Source organism: Pristis pectinata, chromosome 10, assembly GCF_009764475.1.
Source record: "Pristis pectinata isolate sPriPec2 chromosome 10, sPriPec2.1.pri, whole genome shotgun sequence".
Classification (NCBI taxonomy): domain Eukaryota; kingdom Metazoa; phylum Chordata; class Chondrichthyes; order Rhinopristiformes; family Pristidae; genus Pristis; species Pristis pectinata.
In genome coordinates, this window is record NC_067414.1 from 13,658,317 (window position 1) to 13,681,802 (window position 23,486).

General features: G+C 41.7%; 1 protein-coding gene across 1 annotated transcript in view; it reads right to left on the reverse strand.

The window, feature by feature from the left end:
- Positions 1–23,486, reverse strand: part of dst (dystonin) — a 464,609-nt gene that overhangs the window by 42,264 nt on the left and 398,859 nt on the right. Inside the window, 14 exon segments of the mRNA XM_052024808.1 lie at positions 3,217–3,386; positions 4,096–4,215; positions 5,428–5,634; positions 5,735–5,890; positions 6,926–7,087; positions 8,976–9,104; positions 10,275–10,472; positions 12,061–12,216; positions 12,489–12,662; positions 12,810–12,911; positions 14,062–14,163; positions 17,738–17,860; positions 20,469–20,695; positions 22,367–22,598. Of these exon segments, the coding sequence (XP_051880768.1) occupies positions 3,217–3,386; positions 4,096–4,215; positions 5,428–5,634; positions 5,735–5,890; positions 6,926–7,087; positions 8,976–9,104; positions 10,275–10,472; positions 12,061–12,216; positions 12,489–12,662; positions 12,810–12,911; positions 14,062–14,163; positions 17,738–17,860; positions 20,469–20,695; positions 22,367–22,598 (2,258 nt within the window).

Sequence of the window (23,486 nt, forward strand, 5' to 3'; positions counted from 1 at the left end):
TTCAGGTGCAGTCTCCTATAGTTGGAGCAAAATATTTTTACTCTTGTACTCAAATCATCTTGCAGTAAAGGCCAGCGTACCATTAGCCTTCTTAATTGCTTGCTGTTAATTGCTTCATGACACTCCCATTCCACCACCCAGGACCACAAGACTGGTGGCCCAGTTGTACCAAGAATGTTCATCTGACCTCAAGGTGATGCCCAGTCCCCAACTCCTCCTGTGAATCAGTGCTTCCAAGCTCCATGACAAAATAAAACCCCCCCTTCAATCTCTCAGGAATTTACCTGGAATATGAGGGAGGGTTGGGGGCAGATAGGAAATGTTAAATTACAGTGTTTGACTCAACATTGTGTGGGAGACATGCTCGACTTCCCCTGCCCTTTTGTTCTGGACAATGGTAGTGCTCTACATCTCTCAGCAATAACATGCCTGGCCTAGTTACACTGAAGCTCCAGTTCCATAGACCTAGCTCCTAGCAGGCAGAGGAGCACCTGTGGGTTAAGTGGCTATCCAGCTATCCTAGTTCAATTTTGACCTCCGGCACTATCTATGTGGTGTGGAGTTTGCATGTTCTCCCTGTGAACGTGTGGGCTTCCTCCAGATGCTCTGGATTCCCCCCACATCCCAAAGGCAAGTGGGTTCATGGATCAATATGCCACTATAAACTGCCTTTAGAATCTGGGGGAGTTGATGGGAAAATGGGGAGAATAAAATGGAATGAGTTCAGGATTAGTGTAACTGGGTGCTCGATGGTTGGTGTGGACTTGGTATGCCAAAGAGCCCATTTCATGCTGTATGAGTCTACTAAACTAAGCTCCCAACAATGTCCAAGCTACACAAAAAATCCTCCCAAAGACAGAGATTCCTCAAAACAACAGCAGAAACCAAGATGTACTCAAAGCCACATTCTGATCTTTTAATCAGCTGACTGTCAAGAATAATTTTAAAATCCCTAAATGACAAGTCACCGTTTTATAATCAATTAATGATGTCAACTTTCAAGCAATCACATTAAATGAATTAATGAAGAAAGAAGGTTGTCCACATTATTTTCAAAGCAATTCCATACCAATAGAAAGCATACTATCCAGTGATCATGCAGCTCTAGTGGGAAAATAGTACTGCTGATACTGATGAAATCTGATCCAATCCAAAAATAATAAAAAGGAAAGCTTCAGAGAAAGGTGATATGTTTTAATCTAAAACTCTTTGTATGAGTGTTACAAGTACTCATACAAAGTACGGAATCAGATTGGAAGTACACCTATGGAAAAAAATTGAATTGGTTCGCGATTAGGTTGATCCCAGATATAGATCATGTGTACTAGTGAAGATTGTGTTCTATAGAAGCCTTTACAAGATTAATTGACAAAGCGGCTTCCAAATTACAATTGTATACACATATATTTGGGAAATAACACTAGTCATAACAAAACACTTCCGACTAATTCTGTTTGTTGGCTGCCAATGAAAACAAAATGTTACAATCCTCCATTAGAAGGATGGAAAATATATGATGCAGGTGGCCACTCAGCCCAGTGTATCTGTGATGTTTACAAATGAACTACTCAACCCAATTCCAACTTATCATTCACAGCCCTGCAGGTCACATTTCTTCAAGCGCATCAAAAGCTCTTTAAATGCAAAGGAGCTGTCTGCCTCTTCCATCCTTTCAAGCAGTGGGCTGCAGACCCCTACCACCCTTTGGGTGGTTTTCTTTTCTCATGGCTCCTCTGTCCTTCGACCAATTACTTCAAATCTGTGCTCCCTGGTTTTTGACAACTCTGCCAAAACAATCAAGGCTCATCACAAACATTTCCCAGTGTGCCTGTCATTAGATAATTTCACAGCTAACTTTCTTCCCAAAACTGCTGTAGACGGATAAGATGACAGATTCTCATGTTGTACAAGACAAAGTGGATAGCTGGTCAAGCACCAAGGGGCTAACTGATAACCTATAAAATGAGCAGGAATGCAAGGGGTCATAACCTTTCCAATTAATCATCAAGGAAGGTTCCAGACTCTTTCATCAATCCTGTGACTGCAGGGAGACAGGATCAAAGAATATACCTGCCATCTCTGAGGCCTTTATAGTTTGAAGGGAACATCTTGCAGTCAAGACAGCGGCAGCCGGGACTATTTTGTATGTTGTCAACTCTTGAGACAGGAAATGATTTAATACACTCACTGCTCAGAAATATCACTTTTTTGCCACTTCCCAGATTTTCAATCGTATTTTTGAAACTACTGTGCAAGGGAAATCTTACCAAGAAAGTAAAGACACAATTCACAGTTCATATCCACAGATCCCTGAAAGTTGCCTCGCAGGTGGATAGGGTAGTTAAGAAAGCTTATGGGATGTTAGCATTCATAAGTCCATAAGTCATGGGATCGAGTTTAAGAGCCGTGAGGTAATGATGCAGCTCTACAAAACTCTGGTTAGGCCACACTTAGAGTACTGTGTCCAGTTCTGGTTGCCTCATTATAGGAAGGATATGGAAGCATCGGAAAGGGTACAGAGGAGATTTACCAGGATGCTGCCTGGTTTAGAGTATGCATTATGAGGAGAGATTAAGGGAGCTAGGGCTTTACTCTTTGGAGAGAAGGAGGATGAGAAAAGACATGATAAAGGTGTACAAAATATTGAGAGGAATAGATAGACAGCCAGCGCCTCTTTCCCAGAGCACCAATGCTCAATACAAGAGGGCGTGGCTTTAAAGTAATGGGTGGGAAGTTCAAGGGAGATATCAGAGGAAGGTTTTTTTACCCAGAGAGTGGTTGGGGCATGGAATGCACTGCCTGGGGTGGTGGTGGAGGCAGGTACATTGTTCAAATTCAAGAGATTGCTATATAAGCATATGGAGGAATTTAAAATAGAGGGATATGTGGGAGGAAGGGGTTAGATAGCCTTAGGCGAGGTTTAAAGGTCGGCACAACATTGTGGGCCAAAGGGCCTGTATTGTGCTGTATTGTTCTATGATATCTATGATACAATTACACTGAAAGAGCTTAACATCATAAAATTTACATTTAAAAGGTGTACTTAATTTTTTCAGTTCCAACAATAATTGCTGCCATGCTTGTTCATTTTTTAGTGATATTTTCACTGATTGCCAGTATGATTTACTCTTGTTTCAGAATCAATTTGGAGTTAAGATTGCAATTGGAAGGGGCAACCTGCTTTGATTTGAATGTTTTGTGTGTTGGATTCTTTACCTTTCCACTGACTTCCCGCACACTGTGTCCCACTTGTCCCTCAGTTCACTCAGCATGTCATCAAACTTCTGGTGATCATCGGCTAATGTTGTCTTCTCTTTCAATGAGCGGCCTGTCCTTACTGTTGTATCGTACACAGAATGTTTTGCTCCGAGTGCTTTCTGGAACTCCTACATTTATAAGCAGATGAAGGGAAAAAAGGTGTCTTGTTAGCTGCTTAAACATTTCAAAGCAAGCCATTAACTCCAACTGTTCTTTGACATCATGTATGGTCTAAGCCAATCATCCTTTTCTCTGTGGAGTTGGCTCTACAAAGTTTTCTAAAAAGTAAGATACATTCCAAAGTTTCTCCAGAGAAAATAAAAACTATACCACTAATATTTTTTGTTGGATTAGACTGCCAGGTTTGCATGCATTTTTCTTACTACACTACAAAATAGTTGATTGGTTGTTGGCAACATCCTTAAGATGTAAAAGGTACTTGACAAGCGTATGTTCTTTTTCATTTTTCATGTCAATTTGTGGAAAAAAAGGGCAAACAATAAATACAAAAAGTAAAAGTATTGCAATTATATGTCACCTTTCACAACCTCAGGACATTCCCAATTGCTCAGCAGCCAATGTGATATTTTTAGAGAGTAGTTACAGTTGTAATGAATGAAACATGTCAAATAACTTGCATTAAAAAAATCCATTATAGTAAAACGATGACCAGATCATCTGACTATAGGTTGTGCTTGAAGGTTAGATACTTTGGCCAAGTCTCTGGTCACACAGAAAAAAAATTGTGTGAATTATTTAACCCTTCCATACACCTTTCATGAAAGATAACTCCTCTGGTGTGACATATATGTGCATGATACACAATGTTTACATCACCTTGTGGTTTGCAAGTTGCATTTTCACTTTGTCTGGATCATTTGCAATTTCGAGGTCAGAGTCCAGATTTTTCTCCGACTCTTCCAACCACTCCATCAATTTCTTCCAGGCCTCTTGGAACTATTGTGGAATGATAAAACAAAAATCATAACATTCAGTGCTTTAAATAACCAGACATTTGTCCTTAAACTAAAGTCCTATTTTGTTTTCTGAACCTCTCAAAAAATTGTTCCACATTAAAGGACAAGCAATTAGCAGGAAAGTTAGCACATTTTCAGACTCATTTAAATGCATTAGAATTAAAAAGCCTGATCTGGTAATTTTTGTTGAAAACAATTAAGTTTGATAGACATCATATTATAACTTTTGTTTACATTGGATAAGCTCTTGTAGCCATGAACATTAGTTTGAGCAGCATAATTATATACACTGCTTTTAATTAAATTCTAGCCTCATCCAGAGGACTACAAGTGCATGCCCAGAGTCTGCTGAGCCAGAACATCTCACAATACTCCATTCATGTGGACAGAATGTATAATTATTCTCCATAAAGCTGCTGGAAGTGCAAGCTGACATTGTCACAGTGATAACAACAGAACATCTGGGGCCTTGGTGAACTAGGAAACCAACAGTCTATCTGCTTAGCCAATGAGGGTTGTGAAATAAACAGAGTAAAGATAAGAAAGAAACTGGGTAACAGAATCAATTCAGCTGTGCACAGCAGACACTTCCTTCAGCAAAACATGTTCCCATAAATTGAAAATAAATCTAAACTCCAAAACAATGCTTGTGGTGTCTCAGCTGAAGGAGGTATTGGCAGCTTTGTAAGAGAAAACAAATTATTTGGGTCACTTTTGAATTGCTGTTTTCTCTTCATACTATATAACCTTCCTCCGTGTCATGTTGAAAGGTCACACGTGCACAAGCTCAAACTTAAAGGTCAGGCATACAGGGGTCAAACTGAAAGGCCAGATAAGGAGGCTGCATCCAGAGCTCATGAGGCCAGGCTGCTATTGTGAGTTGCTTGATTACTCATCCCACGATTTGGTCCCTTTCCCCATGGGCAGAAATGGGCCTTTGCTTGACGTTTTTCTCCAAAGCACTCAGAGGAGAAGCAACCATTGACTTAGTATTATATAAGAGCACTGTCATATTAATTTAAACCCTAAACATGCTGCACAAACCAGTAGAAATTTCAATCTTACTCCCAACCATTTGGTTAAAAACTAATGTATACACATGCACACAGTTTAATGCCACAATTTTATCTTCTGATAATAATTAGGCCAGGTTTTTGCTGCTTCATTATTTTCTACAGACATGCTGCCATACCTGTTTAGCACGCTTCCTCGCGTCATCTAGCCCTCTTCCTCGATCAACAGAACGCTGCACAACCTTTTCCCATCGAGCTTGAACACTGATCAACAAGTTTTTAATGAGCACAACATCCTGCTTCTGACTAAAGTACTTCAGGTGGGTTCCGGTCTTGTCCAGTTCAATTATTTTCTCACGGTGTGAGTTGACTTCATTGGCAAAAACCTGAAAACATAGCAGCAAAACACAATCAACCGATGTGATAAGTATGCCAAGGCTCAAATATATTTTGAAATTTCTAAATGCCGGCTCAGATTCTAAGTACCTTGTGTTCGTCAATCTGGAATAAAATGGTGTCCAGAATGAGACTCGGTGATGCAGCTAATGTCAAACTTTGTTCTGCTTGAGTCAACCAGTTGATGAACTCTTGAAGGGAGTTGTGGAACTCAGTGGCTAGGTTGAGGGCCTCCTCCAGTTTGACCTGCACATGAAATGGTGATCAGTAACAAGGATAGCTTGCACCCTCTTTCTGCCTGTATCAGAATGGGCCTATCATCATTTTGGCTCAGCCCTTCTTTTTCTATTTGTGTAATCTAGCCTGCAAGGTATCTCCCTCACCCTCAACATTTACAACACATTACAGAGACCAAGAAAGCTTAATGTGCTCTAACTTCCCACATTAACGCCTTTGGACACAGCCTGTCAGAGATATTCCTTTTGTTCTAATCATGCCCCTTCCTTAAAACCAACTTGTTTTTTGCTTTCCCAGTTCTGACAAAGGGTCTCGGACCTTAAAAGTTGACTGTTTCTCTTTCCACACATGCTGCTTGACCTGCTGAGTGCTTTTTATTCTGCTTTTATGATGACCAATTATTTCATCCCAAACACATGCTGCACACTCAGTGGATTTGCTCAATATTCCTTCCCTAAATTACAACGGGGGTTACTCTTCCAGCATTTTCAGTGAAGCACATTAGGACACGTTGCGAAAGGTGCTCTATAAATACAAGCTCATCCATGCTTTCTTCACGTTATCTTCAAATTGGTGGTGGACAGAAGACTTTGCAGTATCAACATCCAGGGATCCCAGTTGAGGCAGAGCACTGTACAATGCTCTGCTGTACACAAAGCAACACTAACCAATCCTTATACAATCCTTCTGCTCTATTACATCAATGTGAAACTTCTCCATTTCCCACACCCCTCTTGACAGTGGCCTCCTTTGTGAGATTAGCTACTTAATGCTGAGTGTTAATAATAGTCAAAAATCTTTAATCTATTTTTGACTCTAGCGCTATTATTTAGTGTCTTAGGTCCTTTTCATGATTATTAGGCTCAGCATCACAATTAATTGCTAAAACTCCTATGAATCACCTTAAGCCATCCCATTGCTTTACAGGTTGGATTGGACTTGCAAGCTACTCGGGAAAACATGTACTAATAAACACTCTAATGCATTAAACTGAGACATTTCTTCCTTTCATTACTTCACATTAGAAAATGCATAATGTGGCACCTTTCGTTCTGTTAGTTTTACTTCAACGGACTCCCATCTTTCTTTTAGGTTGCTGATGCCTTCCTCCACATTGCTGTCACCAGCTTCTTCACAGCTCTGCTGCCCCTTATTTATCAGGTTCTTGTAGATCTCCTCTTTGGCTCTAAATGCTGCACAAAGCTCCTGCATGGAAACAAATCATATCCTTGTTAATTTGCAAGGATTTCCATACATTCATGCATCCACAACTATCAGCCTTGGAACATTAGGGAGAAGCTGGCACACCCCCATTTACAGAGACTTATACTGACCCCACAGTTCAGCTTTGGACGAGGTACAGAGCAAATTCATCAGAATTATATTGCTATTTAAAACATTAAATTACAAACCAGGTTGCACAACCTTTGACTTGGGTGAAGACCAGTGTGATTGAGGCATTAAAAATTATGAAAAGATTCAAAAGGGTAGATAGCGGAAACTGTTTCATTCTGTTGGTGATTCCACAATAGGGGGTTGTAATATTAAAGTCAAACACTGCTTTCAGGAAGCACTTTATGGTGTAAATGGTTTAAAAGTGCAGAATTCTACCAAGTCAACTGGAGCTTTCAAGATGGAGGTTAAGTTATTTTGGTGAAGGTTTCGTAGCATGTGGCTCAAAAGGTGGATAAGTGGATTTCAGGTTTAGATCAATACAATCTAACTGACTGGCAGAAAAGGTGCACAGGGTTGCTTCTATTCAGTGTAGGAGCTGCTGTAAAGGTCCGAAACTAATAGAACAATTGCCCCACTGCCAATTGTAACCCAGAACTCAACAATAAATCTGTAAAAGTAAATGAGGTCATGCCAGAGAATCACTGGCAGTGCTCCATCTTGTGTCTCTCACCCCACTGTAAACAGAAACATGATGTTGGTGACAGTTCAGGCTCTAGTTATTGGCAAGTTGAGCATTTGAAGTTTTTGTACCAATGAACAATGTTAACCCCCATTGGCATTGGCCAGGACAGAAATAGGTTTTAACCATCTCATTCGGGTTACTGATCTGATACTGCCTGAGGGATAAATAATGAGAAGGACAGCAGGAAAGCTAGTCTCCTCTTTGGGCCATGGAATCTTTTCTGCTTCTCTTGCTTATCTCAATCCAACAATGGCACCACTGATAGTACAGGACTCGCTCCATGATGCACTGGAGAGTCATTCTGGAGCGGGGCTCAAACCCACAACTTTCTGATGCAGGAGTGAGAGGGGAAGCAAAATGTGGCACCTTGGGCAGCAAGCCAGCAGTTTGCCCGGGATGACGTTTAAGGAAATAGGAAAAAGATGCAACATAAGAATAAATGCTTCAACTTCTTCACTAAAATAAGTTGGATCTGGCACTGCAGAACTATCGTCTTCAGAAAGAGCAGCTTCCATCATTCTAGCACTTGGAGTTCCTTTTGTGAACGTCACAAGTCGCACCTCAGTAACATTGGCTGGGATATACTAAAGCATCATGAGCACAAGTGGGCACAATTTATCTAGACTGATTCCTGGGACGAAAGGGTTGATGTTGTTTGGGCATAAACTCATTGGGGTTTAGGAGAATGACAGGTGGTCTTCTTGAAATGCAAGATTCTGAGGGGACTGACAGATTGGATGTCCAGAGGATGTTTCCCCTGGTGAAGGTATCCAGAACTGAGTTTCAAAGCAAGGGGTTGCCTATTTAAGACAGAGATGAGAAGAAACTTGTTCTCTTGATCTTTGGAATACTATACTCCAGACAACTGTGGAGAGGGAGTCAGTGAATATAGTGAAGGCAGAGATTGACAGACACTGCAACTAAGAGAGAGTCGGGTGCACAGAGAGAGTGTGGTAAAGTGGTGCTGTGACCAAGATTGGATCAGCCAGTATGTCACTGGATGGTGGAGCAGGGTAAAGGAGCCAACCAGTCTACTCCTGCACCCATTTCTTCTGTTAACTGAAGTAACAATTTCATCAGATGAATCTTGATGTCATAAAGTAATCCCTACTTTTTCCCATCTCATTACATTGACACAGAAAGGTCTCCCAGCCGTGTCCCTTTCGTAATACGCACCAGATGAGCATTGAGCTGCTCCCTGGCTGTTTCTGGCAGACCTCCAATCGGTTTTGATGCAGACAGCTGCCGTTCGGTTTCTACCAGCCACCGCTGCATATCGTCAATCTCGCTCTGGAAACCCTGGGCCTACATCATACAAAAAAACATCATCAATTACCGTCAACCAGAACAAGAGCAACTCCCTCCCATTTTTTCCACTCACCCTACATGGTTCTCTCCCCAACCAATTTGAGTAAGAACATTTTATCTGATCAAGTCAGAGGTGGTCACAGCTCAGCAAAAGCAACTTCCACCAAAATTGTGTTAATTGGAGCAAGTGCACTGGTGGAGTGTCAGAGGAGTTTGCAACAAGTTATCACATTGGAAATTTGCCAGCTGAGTTCAGGCCATTTGGGGAGGTGTTTCCTGCAGGAGATTAGAAATGTTGCTAGCATAGATGCCCTGGAAGTGCCTGCGAGGGAACAGTAACAGGTCACAACACCTCCCTGCAGTCTGCTCTCTTGCTCAATTCATGAATGGTATGAAATAACAGAGTGGTATGAAAAGCAGTCACATTGCTGTCCATCACCACACTACAAAGGACATCTTGTTATATTATATCTGCATGGAATTTAAAGGAATAATATGGAAGAATATTCACAGATACTAATAATCAATATGGAGAAGGGTGATAGGGGCAGAAGCCCCCATTGCACTTGGATGTGCACTTGAATATTGTGACCAACAGGGCTGCAAGATGGGATTAGGGTGGGTGGATTTTTGTTTGACCAGCATGCACTTAATAGGCTGAATGCCTCTGGTTTCGTAAATTTTCAATGGATTAAATATAACGGTCCTCCTTTTGCAGATAATTTTACTTTTTTTAAGGTGTATTTTAGCTACTATTTGCCCAGATTTGATGAAACTCTGGAAACTCTATCTCCTGTTTGGTTTACCAGCATACAAATTAACTCTGCTCCATGTAAAAGTTTAAAAAAGAACAGAGAATGCTGGAAACACGCTGCAGGACAGGCAGTGTCTGCAGAGGGAGAAACAGCATTAATGTTTCAAGTCCAAGACCCTTCGTTTCTGATTTTCAGTGCCTGCAGATTTTTAAAAATTTTCTTAGGAATGAAATTGTACTCCCTCTGGACAACACCTTAGAGCTTTTTAAAATGCATTTATTTACAGTATAGAGATGTTGCATATAAGGTCTTAGATAAAGTGGTCAAACAAAATAGCACCGACAGCCCATTTAGGTACATTGCTCAGGATGGGCACAAGCAAGCCCGCGACTAATTCTCTGCACTGTTATACCTGGATGAGTGAATGATGCAGTTGCTGTTGCCGCTGGGCAGTTTGTTCCAGCACATTCTTCCAGCGCTGGTTAAGACTTTCCAGTTTGCTCTGTAGACTGCTGGCTTCCTCCACGTCACTCGATTCCAGCAGAGCATTCCCAGCTTTGTTCACTGTCTCCACTGTGGATTTATGAGCCAGAACATCATTCTGCAGAACCTAAAAGTAGAAAACATGCCTTTGAAAGATTTTAGTTCACAGCTCCAGAGCAGGGCAGCAGCAGAGATAAAATAATTGTCACAGTAAAGGAGCAAAACCAGCCAAGACTACCCTGATTGTTATTAGGTAACTTCTGTTGGACATATCCGTGGATAATTAGACTCCAAGGGATTTGGCTCAGGGGAACATCCAGCCTGTCACCAATGAATGCCAAGGCACATACTAAGTGTTCACTTGACAGGGTCTTGTTCCAGCAAGCTCAGGAAAGGCAAGCTCAGAAGAAAGGAAAGTGTGAAAATTAGTGCTTTAGCTTTGCACACGTGCTAGACCTGTACCAGGCCAATTGGATCATAAGGCTCAAATCTCCAGAGTGGCTGACAAGAACATCAATTCTTCCAATGAGTCTTGCTTCACTGTAGCCCAGGATTGGCTCAGAGCTACAAGTCCAGACTCTGGTTGCATTTATGTAAATGGAGCACAAAACAGTTACTGTGAAAGCAACACTAAATGTGCTTACTGAAACTCTGCAAACTAAATCAAAATTTTGTTGTAGGATGTCATAATTTATGAAAAGAATGGTCCTGATGTGCACTAAGGGCATTAGGCATTTGCCACTGATTAGTCACAAGTCTCCGGCATAAAACTGAGCCATTTGTCACTGCTGTATTCTTTAATTACATTCGCATTACCAAAATTTTATTGATAGGATTAAAAACATGTGTAGGTCAGCTGGCATCCAAATGTGAAACAGCTGATCAATGTTTTGCATGGGATCTTGTCATTGCTTTCAATGCCTGTTGAAGCCATTTCCCAGCTGTATACATGGAAGCATAGTCTTTCAGATACTGACTGGCCCACTGTGCATACATTCACAAAAAACAGGACCATGGGTTGAAGCTCAGCAATGTCACTGTTAGCCATTGTCTGGTCAACCCGCCATTGATCCTGCCACACAGTATTGAAAAGGAAAGAAGCAATACGATTTTAATCGATAAAATCCAAATTCATAATCCTCGAGATATTATTTACTAAAACTATCCAGAATCAGATTTTATGGTTTGAAAAACATAACGATGAGAACAAACTTGCAGGATGAGGGAAAGAGCAGCAGTAGAAGGGACAGTGGCGCAGACAGTGGAGTGGCTATCTCTTAGCTCCAGCAGCCCAGGTTCAATCCTGACATCGTCTGCAGTCTGTATGGAGACTGCATGTTCTCCCTACAACTGCCTGGGTTTCCACCCACATCAAAAAGATGTGGGTGAAAAAGTTGTTTGACTAAGTACTGAAAATTGCTCCTAGTGAGGTTGGGAAGGGCGGGAGAATAGGGGTAATTGATGAAAATGTGAAAGAGGTGACAAGGAAATACGTGGGGCAATGGGTTTGATGGGATTGCTCTGAGAACCAGCATAGACTCAAAGGACCTAACGGCCTCCTTCTATGTCATAAGGAAGTCTGTGAATGGGATTAAGGGCCAACGGTATCCTTCTGCGTGAAAGGATTTCACAATCAGCTGATAATATAAACTATAGGAAATCCACATCAGCCTTGTAGCTAGAAGAAATTGATAACCGAAGGTGACATTACATACGTGATGTTTGGCAATTGCAATTTCAATAGCTTTAGGATCTCCACCAACTGCTTTCTGTTCACTTAACAGCTCCTCGGTGTGGGTCAACCACGTCATCAGTTCATCCAGGGCATGTTGGAACTGTCCCAAAGCCAACAGAGCACCCTCCAGTTTATGCTGCAAATACAAATGAATAAGTACTTAGAATGGTGGAACCCTCTTGTAAAATCCAAACAAACAATCAATTCCTTTCTCCATGGAATTTAAGTCTTCCCATCGGGAGATTTCATCTTTCATTTTGCTTGGATACTCGCACACCAGGAGCAGAGTTGGAAATCAGTGCAATTTTCCATTAATGTACAATATTAAAACCAAGGAATAAAATTTTAGGCAAAGGCTTTAGGCTAGATTGGCATTTACAAACCCCCAAACCACTGCAGATTCATTACCTGCCTGTTGACGATTTTCCCATCCAGATTTTCCCAGAAATGTTTCAGCTCATGCAGGGGCTCCTGTACGACCCGCTTGTTACTTTCTTCATTTACTTTCTTCAGTAACAATTCTCCCTGATGATTCAGCCGCTCCATCTCTATCTGCTGCTGATATGCTTCAGTCTTAAAGTGCTGTTGAAGGTCAGTGTATCAAAGGCAGATCAGGATCAATCACACAACACTCCTTTCAGATTCATAAAATGTTAGTCTGTGCTTTTACAAACTATAACTGATAATAATCTTCAATTCTGCTCATCGGATTAGCTGAAGATTACATACCTTGAGCTCAGCAATCTGTTGTTTCACAGTCTCCAGATCCGTGCCAACTGGGGGCATGGTATTCAATTTACTTTCTGCAAAGTCCATCCAGTCAAACATGGCCTGAATTTAAAGGAACAAAATAGCATCAATATCCATTATCATATTTGGTAGTGCATAATATCCAATGTAACCCAAACTTTGAGTTCTTTTTTTCTTCTCAAAAGGAACTCAGAACTTCTGCTAAGGATTTCATCATTAGTGCTTGGTTGATGTGAATGAATGTGTAGCCCAGCCATTTAAAACAATATTGTCTACCTGTGTTAAATATAAATGTTGAAATTAAATGGTTCATACATGTTTAGAGTTTGTGGTGAAACAGGGAAAGGGAGGGGACACTAATGAAACTGAATTATTGTCATTTCCCATTATACCAAACACCTGATTTTCTGTTCCACAGAAGATAGTGAATATCAGTCAAGGGTTTAATGTATTTTTGAATTATGCTATAGTATCTGTTCTGTGTCTCTGCTCAAGTACAATTTCATTATTTTCAGAAGTCAATGGTTCTCGACCTTTCCATGGTGTCCTCCAAGACTAGACTACAGAAGGCTCATCATAGTACTCCTCATTGTAAACATGTCAAAAGCTGTTCACCAGGGATTAACAAAGAGCACAGCAAGGTCTTTCAATCTCTTATCTATGTCAAAATAAAAAGATTTTGCATTTGTATACCCCAACAGAGTTTCAGATCAACACTCCATCTGATTATCAGGGTAATGATTATCTAAGTTTCCTTTACCCACAGACGTAATTATCTAAATGTGCTGCGTTCAATGATTCCTATTGCACCCTTATATGTTATTATAATAAAGAATTTCCATTTCCCGTTTCAGGCAAAGTAAATCCAACTTGGAAGATGCAACATGTGAATAATGATATTTTCTATGAAATACCTCTTATGTTGCAGTGTTTACACCAAAGTGATGACTCCCTCAACAGATGTTCCAGAGGCACTTTGCGCAAAGATCAGTTGCAACATAGAGGGCTAGGAGCCTCAAGTATCTCATCCCCCCATTAATTTAAACTGAAGCAAAATTACAGGAAGCAAGCATGTGATTTCCCGACCAGCATCGGAAAGGAAATGATCTCAATCCTGTCAGATTATCTTTAATGTACGGTTTCTTTTATAAGTAAATGAAAAACATTTGTGAGGTGACAAGGCATTAGGTACCAAAGTGTATTAAAGAACTTAAAAATCAGAAGACGATACCTGCAGTGCATCCTGGAACTGAACTGCCTCTTGCATTGCTTCATCCAGCCGATCAATGCGATCTTTCCAGGCCTTATTCAAATTATCCCAGGTACCGTTCAGCTACATACAGAAAATAAGAAACATATTCAACCTTCAGATGATGCAGACCCATAAATGAATCCTCCTTTAAAAACCAAAGCAAATCATTTAATAGATTTGCAAACAATGATTCTTGTACAATTAGGATACATATTATACATCAAACATCAGTTACTTCCTACTCATAAAATCAATGGATTCACCTGTCCACATTTCTACACACCACTGTTAACCCTTATCTGAACAAACTGATTGGCTGAATGCCATTCACACAATGCCACAAACCCCACTGAATCACCACAATATGCCAACCCAGAGCCTATCGCACTGTATGTTACTTGGCCGTATTGCACTGATGGCTAGCTGGCTGTTCTGTAGAGATCTGCCCACTAGATGCAGTGCACAAGTCACCATGTTCTAGACTTGCACGCCTCACCCTCTGCCCCCAGGTTCACCTCATAGTCCACAGGCACGTCATACGTCGCTGAGCCAATGGCGCGGTCACACCTCAGCTTTACGCCAGCCATAGTGTGGCTGCTTTCATTTCAATGGGACAGCTGACGTTCATTAAAGAAGTGGTTTAAAACAGAAATTTCTGGAAACATGCAGGTCTTTGACCTGAACTGTTAACTCTGCTTCGTCCTCCTGCTGCCTAAACTGCTAAGTATTTCTATCATTTACTGTTATACTTTCAGATTTCCAGCACCTGCAGGTTTTTTAAATTAAATTAATTTAATTAAATTTTATTAATTACAAAGTGAAGTGTATTGTTTTCTTTCCAACTTTATTTTAGTTAGTTTGTGTATCAGTTGTATATTAATGAATTCATTATTATAATTTTTTTTTTGATTTTTTGTTAAGATGTTTCAAAATGATCATCCGAGACCTTTGGAAACAATGAAAGAGACTTATGACATCAGCAGCATTGATGTGGTCCTTGGACAGGATGCAGAGCCAGATCACCACTCACACACTGTTCCATCTTGATTAGGCTTTGAGGTTGCTGGGAGCTGCACGAATGCTACAAGTCAGAGGCTAGGAATCCTGCAGCGGGTAACTCCAAAGCCTGTCCACTAGCTACAAGGCTCAAGGCAGGAGCGTGATGGAATACTCTCCACTTGCCTGGAGGAATGCTGCTTGAATGAAATCCGAGAAGCTTGACACCATGCATGACACAGCAGCCCTTTTGATAGACACCTCATCCACAAGCATTCACTCACTCCACCACTGATGCACAGATGTAGCAGTCTGTACCATTTACAGGATGCACTGCAACAACTCCCCAAAACTCCTCAGACAGCACCTTCCAAACCAGTAACATCTACCAGCTAGAAGGACAAGGGCAGCAAAAGCGTGGGAACACTATCACTTGTAAGTTGTCCTCTAAGCCACACACTTGGTCGCTAGGTCAAAATCCTGGAACTCTCTCCCTAACAGCATTGAGACACTGGGTACATTAAAAATTGATAATATGGAGGAATTAGAAAAGTTGGTTGAACTTAAAGTAGGAAGGTCACCAGGACCAGATGAGATTCTTCCAGGGATTTGAGGGAAGTTCTGGAGGAAATCACGGATGTTGGCCATAACTTTCCAATGCTCTTAGAGAACTGGAGCGTGGCAAATGTTACTCCCTTGTTCAAAAAAAGGAGAAAGGATAAGCCCAACAATTACAGGTTGGTCAGTTCAACCTTAGTGGTGGAAGAGCTTTTAGAAACATTGATCTGGGATAGAATTTATTGTTTACTAATCTGATAGAATTTTTTGACAAGGTAACACAGTTAATGAGGTCAATGTGGTGTATACGGACTTCCAGAAGGCTTTTGATAGGAGCACATTACAGGCTTATCAACAAAGCTGAGACATGTGGCATAAAAGTGACACTGAAAACATAGATACCAAGTTGGCTAAGTAACAGACACCAGAGGGTTGTGGTAAATGGTTGTTTATCAGGTTATTTACAATGGTTCTTTATTACTGTTATATTGAAACTATAGTGACATTCCTCAAGATACAGTGTTGGGGCCATTGCTTCCTTTGACTTATATTAATTGACCTAGACTAGTGGGTACAAGCCACAATTTCGAAGTTTGCGGATGACATAAAACATAGCAGAACCGTGAATTGCCAAGAGGACAGTGACAGATCGCAGCAGAACATAAACAGGCTGGTAGAAAGGGCAGATGTGTGATAGACGAAGTTTAATGCAAAGAAACATGAGGTAATGCATTTTGGTAGGAAGAATGAAGAGAGACAATGTGGAATAAAGAATACTGTTTGAAAGGGGTGTCGGACCAGAGGGGCCCAGGATTATGGGTGCACAAGTCATTGAAAATGGCAAGCATTGAGAAAGCAATTAATAAAGCATACATAATTCTGGGCTTTATCAATAGAGGCACAGAATAGAAAAGCAGGTTAGTCATGCTGAACCTTTATAACACACTGATCTGGCCACAACTGGAGTATTGTGTTCAGTTGTAGACGCCTCATTATGGGAAGGATGTGTGGGCATTAGATAGAGCCAGAGGAGTTTTACTATTATAGTTCCTGCGATGAGGGACTAGAGTTATGTTAGAGGGGCTGGGACTGTTTTCTTTAGAGAAAGCTGAGAGGACATTTCACATATAAAATGATGAGGGGTCTGGTCGGAGTTGATAGTGGCAAGCTGTTCCCTTTGGTGGAGGGGCTTAGTACCAGGAGTGGGAAAAGAATCAAGAATGACATTAGCGAAGACATTTTTATGCAGTATGTGTGCCTGGAATCTGGAATGCACCGCCCGCAGGTGTGGTGGAGGCGGGTTCCACTGTGGCTTCAAGAGGGAATGGAATAAATACATGCTGGAGAAAGATTCGCAAAGATACAGGGAAAGTGCTGAAGGATGGAACTGGAGAGTAGCTCTGGCAGAGAGTGTGGACATGATGGGCTGAATGGCCTCCTTCTGCAACATAACCATTCAATGATTCTATAAGGAGGCCACAGAAGGAGATAGAAAAATTAAGTGAGTGAGCAAAGATCTGGCAAGTGAAATATAGTGTGGGAAGATGAAAAATTGCCCACTTTGGCAGGGAAAATGAAAACATCTCATCTAAAAGCTGAGGGATTGCAGAGCTCGGAGATGCCGAGGGATCTGGGTGCATGAATTGCAACAGGTACAGTAAGTAATTAGGCAACTCACAATGGTTAGTGGTTATTCTGAGGGAAACAAAATACAAAACTAGAAAGTTTATTCTTCGTTTATATAGGGCATTGCTGATACCACATCTAGAGTATTGTGTACAGTGAAGGCTTCCTTATTAATGTGTTGGAAGCAGTTCACAGAAGGCTTACTAGATTAATACCTGGAATGGCCAGATTGCCTAAGGAGGAAAGGATGGACAGACTAGATATGTAGCTGCTGGAGCATCTAAAACACTTCTGCACATGAATAAACATGCACAACATTCAATACGGAGACTGACAACCAGCCTTCATCCACCATGTGGCACTTTGAAGTGTGCATGATTTAACACTCTTCCAAGTATTTTAAAAATGCATTTCTGAATAATGGACAATGGTTTTTAGCTCATGTCTACATTTTGCCAGACACACGGGGACACACCTCGTCTACGTTTTTCTTCACCACTGGCTTATCAGGCTCTCCACAAGCAGAGGTCAGCTCAGCTCCAAGATTCTGAACAATCTCCAACTCTTCCTGAAGTCCATCTATTTCTTCTTTGATTGTCTAGAAAGCAAAGAAATCAAGGATAACATCCATGAAAATAAATGGAGAGGGAAAAACCTCAGAAAATGAGATAAATCTCATGAGATTAGCTATAGTCCCTCTAACAACAATTACCCTTCTCAAGATACCCAGATTCCTCTTACATCACATGAGGAATATTTTCTCCAAACCTCACTGTAAGCTGGATAAGATTCCACAGACACCAGTCACCTTTTGGAACTTTGCCCAGTCGCATTAGTCACATCTTAGCATGGACAACATGTGTTGATGGGATAATTGACCGCAGAGAGCAAACTACTGAGTTTCAATCTCTTCCTCACTCCTGCACCAGCCCCCAACCCAACCCCCCCACCATTTCCGCAGCACCCACAGAAATACATTCTCAGTTGGGGGTCACCGGGCAGTGACACCACGCCAATACCCAAGCCAGGATTGTTGAGGCCAAGGGCTACGTCATCAGCACCATCACCTCAGCGAGATCTGTTGGCTCAGCATGGACCAAACAGCTAGAACTTCCCTCCGCTCTGCATTTCCAGTTGGCCCAACAAGAGGCAAGAGGCAAGAACTAACAGAAGATTTATCACTCAAGCTTCCCATCAGTCCAATATGCTGTACAAGATGTCTTTATCCAATAATTGCTTTTCAGCGTTTACGGTACATTGCCCACTTGGTGCCTCCCATATTTCTCATGATATAGAAGGAAGCCACTCTGCCCATCGAGTCTACGTCAGCTCTCAGAGCAATCCCATTCCACCACCTCCACCCCCTTACCTCCCTGTAACCTATTCTCTCTCACTATGCCATCTACTCCACCCCATTTCCCCTGCTGCCCACCCACACCAAGGGTAATTTACAGCAACCAATCAAACTGCCAACCAACAGGTCTTTAGAATGTGGGAGGAAACAGGAGTACCCAGGGGAAACCCACATGGTCACAGGAAGAACATGTAAACTCCACAGAGACAGCAGCCAAGGTTGGGGTCAAACTCAGGTCATTAGTGCCACCTCAGTCTAGGGCCCAGGTCACTTGTTTTCAGCCAATATTTCATTTACACTGTGCTGGAAAACCGGTAAGCTGCTCAAAATTAAGGCTTGTAATGGAGGTCGGAGATGGTCAAGGAGGGAATGTCTCCTGGGTAACACTGGGAGCAGGAACTGTCTGCTCCCAACAAATGCCAGGAGACCCTGGTGAGAAATCTGTGCTGTGGTCACACGGAATAGGCAGGTGGTCTGTCTAACATTTGTAGGGGAAGTGCCAGTGTTAAAAAGAGCGGGGGCTTCCCCCTCATAGTCAGCAAAGTAATTGTCGTCTGTGGTCTAATGGAGAACAAATCAGATGGATGCAGGTCACAGAACCGTCCTAAGCCACAGCTTCACCAGCTTCCTGCTCCCTACCCCACATCAAGAGAAAATTTCTATACCACTACAGTTGGGACAGCACCAGAGAGAGCAACTCTCCGTGCCATTTGTATCCCGATCCACTCCACGTTCATTAATCAGGGACAAGCGCTCTCAATTTTAGATACAAATTAAACAAATCTATTTTTGACATGATGTTTGGACCATTTCCTGTAATTCACACCCCTTGGTGCCATCTCTGTGATATGAATGAAGCAATGCATATGATACAGAACAACACAGCATGAGATGGCTGCTTTACTTGCCTCTAGGGAGACATAATGGCTGGATAAAGATAAATGGGCTCCACTGTCTGTAGCTGACTCAACTCCCAGCACTCTCTTTAACAAGGTTATTTTGACATTACTAATCAGTAAACCTCCTCTTCCCCGTGCTAACAGCCACTAATGAAAAAGGCAGGCATTACAAAAACCCTTCATACACACAATTGATTAACTTAATCTGAACTACAATAGTTTTGCTATAATCCCAGATGTTCAGGTGTACTCAAATTTTGCATATTCAATTTCGATTAAGCCGGATGACACTATCATGAATTAAAGTGGAATCCTTATTGCTAGTGGAACATTAAAATATTCTTGTTGAATTGATCTACATCTAGAATACAGGAAATAAACATAATGACCACTTGAATGAAAAATTCTCACCTCAAAATTAAACTTAGAAAAGAAAAATTCTCCATGAACTAAACACAAATTACATATGAATTAAAATAAAAAGCTGTTAGAAATCCAAGAACAGGTCAAGCAGATTCTGTCAAACAATTGGTCTGCTGATGGCATTACACGTGGTTATCCTTCAATCACCCTACATTAATATTCCCTTACATTGCCCTTGGCCTCTCTCAGCTATCTAACTGCTTTTCCTCCAGTGGCTGAATATTCAATTCATTTTTTTTTACTGTGTGATTCTAAAACTTTGCTGTGTAATTAAGTTTGTGCAATCCAAACTGGCTTACAAATTAATAGGAATCCAGCCATCTTCACTTTTCAGATATGGAGAGCTATAATTCAAGGATAGCAATGACATAATACTATTCTAGCACATTACTATTTTTGTGCTGTCAGTACTACCCTGCTATGTACAATGAAGTATAGAAATATGATTTTCGCTGTGTTTTACTTGGATGGACAATGAGAGGACATGGTCACACATGCATTATATAAAAGCCAAGCATTTCTTTCCTGACCTCTAGAGCTTCCTGCTGTTCTTTGACAACAGATGGATCTATCCCGGGTTCCTCCAGTTCTCGGATCAAGTCCTGAGTATCCTTAATGGTGGCAATGAGGGCAGAATGATCACACCAGAATTTCTCGGCCAGGTCCATCACATCGAGCAGCTTGGCCTCCCGTTCCTCTGCCCGGGTTTTGATGTCCGCCCAGTAGAAAACCATTTTGTCCAACTGCTCTTGAACAGCTTAAAAACATAACCAGCTCATCAGAAACGAGCCAATGTAATTAAACCAGAAATCCAGATGCATGGCATAACAATCTATGTTCAAATCCCACTATAGAAAATTAGGGATCTGAATACAGTTAAGAAAAACAATTTGCTGCCAACAGTGAGTCTCTTCTGCACTTTCCATATTGCCACAATATCATTCCTACAGTGTGGCAACCAGACTGTGTGCGGTCTACCCATTGTTTTATACAGCTGCAACACGATGTCTCAAATCTTATACTCAACACCTCAGTCGATGAAGGTAAGCATACCAAATGCCTTCTTCACTACGTTTCCAGTGAGCAATGGACTTGCGACTCAAGGTCTCTCTATACGTCAGCACTCCTAAAGTCCCTGTTATTTACTCTATATGTCCTAACAGAATCTGACCTATCAAAGTGTATTACCTCACACTTGTCTGCATTAAATACCACCTGCCACTGCTCCACCCAACCTTCCAGCTGATCTATGTCCTGTTGTATCTTTAAACGACATTCTTCGCTTTCTGTGACTCTGGCAATTTTCATGTCAATTGCAAACTTATAAATCAGACACCTACGTTCTCATCCAGGTCATATATATGTTATAAACAACAAAGGTTCCAGCACATGTATCTGTGGTACACCACTTGTTACAGACTTCCAGTCAGTAAAACACCCTCCATCATTACCTCCTATCACTAAGCCAATTTTGGATCCAGTTTGCCAAATGCCTTGTTAAAAGCCATATTGAAATCCATGTAAATTACATCTACTTCTCTGCCTTCATCAATTTTCTGAGTTACCTCCTCAAAAAAGTCAATCAGATTTTTAAGACATGATCTTCCCTATACAAAACCATGCTGACTCCTCCTAATCAGTTCCAGCCTTTCCAAGTGAACATATATCCTGTCCCTCGGAATCTTCTCCAACCACTGACACAAGGCTCACCAACCTGTAGCTTCCAGGCTGCCCTTTTTGAACAAGGGGACAACATTAGCTAACCTCCAGTCTTCTGGTACCTCATTCGTGGCTAACGAGGAAGCAAAAATCTCTGTCTGAGCCCCAGCAATCTCCTTCCCTTAGCATCCTGGGATAGATCCCATCAAGCCCTGGGGATTTATCCACCCTAATGTGTGCCAGTATTTCTAATGCTTCGTCCTTCCTGATGCAAGCTTGTTCCTAAATTTCTGTTGAACAGAAATTTAAATAAACCAACTATATAAATACCAAGGCCTCAGGTTACGGTCAGAGACCATGGTGACTAAATGACCTCCCTTCAGCACCAACAACTACTGTGGCTTTTTTTGACTTGGACAGAGCAGCATGGACAACCACCTGAAGTTCACTGCACAACACACACCATTCCAACTTGGAATATATGGTTGCTCTTTCCTTGTGCTGGGGAACAATCTCTAGCTAGAAACACTGCAGGATTACCTTCACCAGAAGGACTAATGTAGTTCAAGAAGGTAGCTCACTTCCACGTTTTCAAGGGCAGTTAGGGATGGGCAATAAATGTTTGCCTTGCCAAGTGAAATCCACAAATGTACAAGACAAAACCAAACGTACCTTGTCAATCAATTCTCAACCATCATTCTGATGAATTGAATGTAGATAGAAATCAAAGTGCTAAAACAAAAAGGGCCTTTCTATCACACAGAATTACCTTTCGCACAAAAGTCTTTGTCGGTTCCTTCAGAACGTCCAATCAAGTCGTTGCCTCGTTGTTTAAGGGTTTCAAACGCCGGCTGCAGCTTCTCCAGTTCCACACTTACATTTTTGTTTTCACTGATCTGCTCTCGGATTTTCTCCACCTCGGCTGAGATGGAAGGCGGCTGTCTCAGTCGGACTGCAATGCGTTCCAGAGCCTCGAGCATGGGGCTTATCTTGTCATGAAACTGTAAAACAGTCAATGGGAAGAGAGTTATTGTGGTACAAGATCCTTCAGTACAAACTGTGTTTGCCCCTGTACTTTCCCTCCTCTCCAACTCCTTATCCAGGTCACCACAGTTCCTTCAATATACGCACTCTGCCACACAGATCCAGGGACCCAGGTTTGATCCTGACCTCAGATGATACCTGTTTGGAGTTTGCACACTCTTGCCACCACCATGCAGATTTCTGCTGGATACTCCCATTTCCTCCCACATTTCAAAGAGGCGGTGGTAAGTTAATGGTCTACTGTAACTTATCCCTTACTGTAGGTAAGTGGCAAAAGAATCAAAGAGTGGAATTGATGGGAGAGTGGAGAATAAGTTGCAGGGTTTCAGAGCAAGGAGAGAGGGAAAGGGAATGACGGGATTGCTCTGCTAGGAGCTAGCATAATCCTGATGGGCTGAAAGGCTTTCTTCTATGTCACAATAAGCAATTTAATATCATATGTCATGAATCAGATGTTTTCTAAAATTCCATAAACATCTAACTTTTTCTCTTTTCCTGTAGCTTTGTTCAAAGCATAGTATCTCTCTACAACTTGGTGTTGCCTGTGCCCTGAAGACCTGCCCAATAAGGCTTTATTAAATCCTCCTTGTATCATAGGTTGCAGAACCCAGTTCCCTCAGCATCTGCTAGTGAAGGCAGCAAGTCAAGGCCTGCGCTTGTGAGCACCACTAGCCTTGTTAGAGCCTCTCAAAATATTTCGCCCCAGGACAGAGGCGGCAGCTAGTGAGCATGCTCACCTAAACCGCCTGCTCAACACACAGTGAGTGGACGGCACTGACTGAAGGAGCAAACTTTCTCAAATCACTTTAACTGCTGGCAAGGAAGCTTGTTCAGGTGTTTGCTTT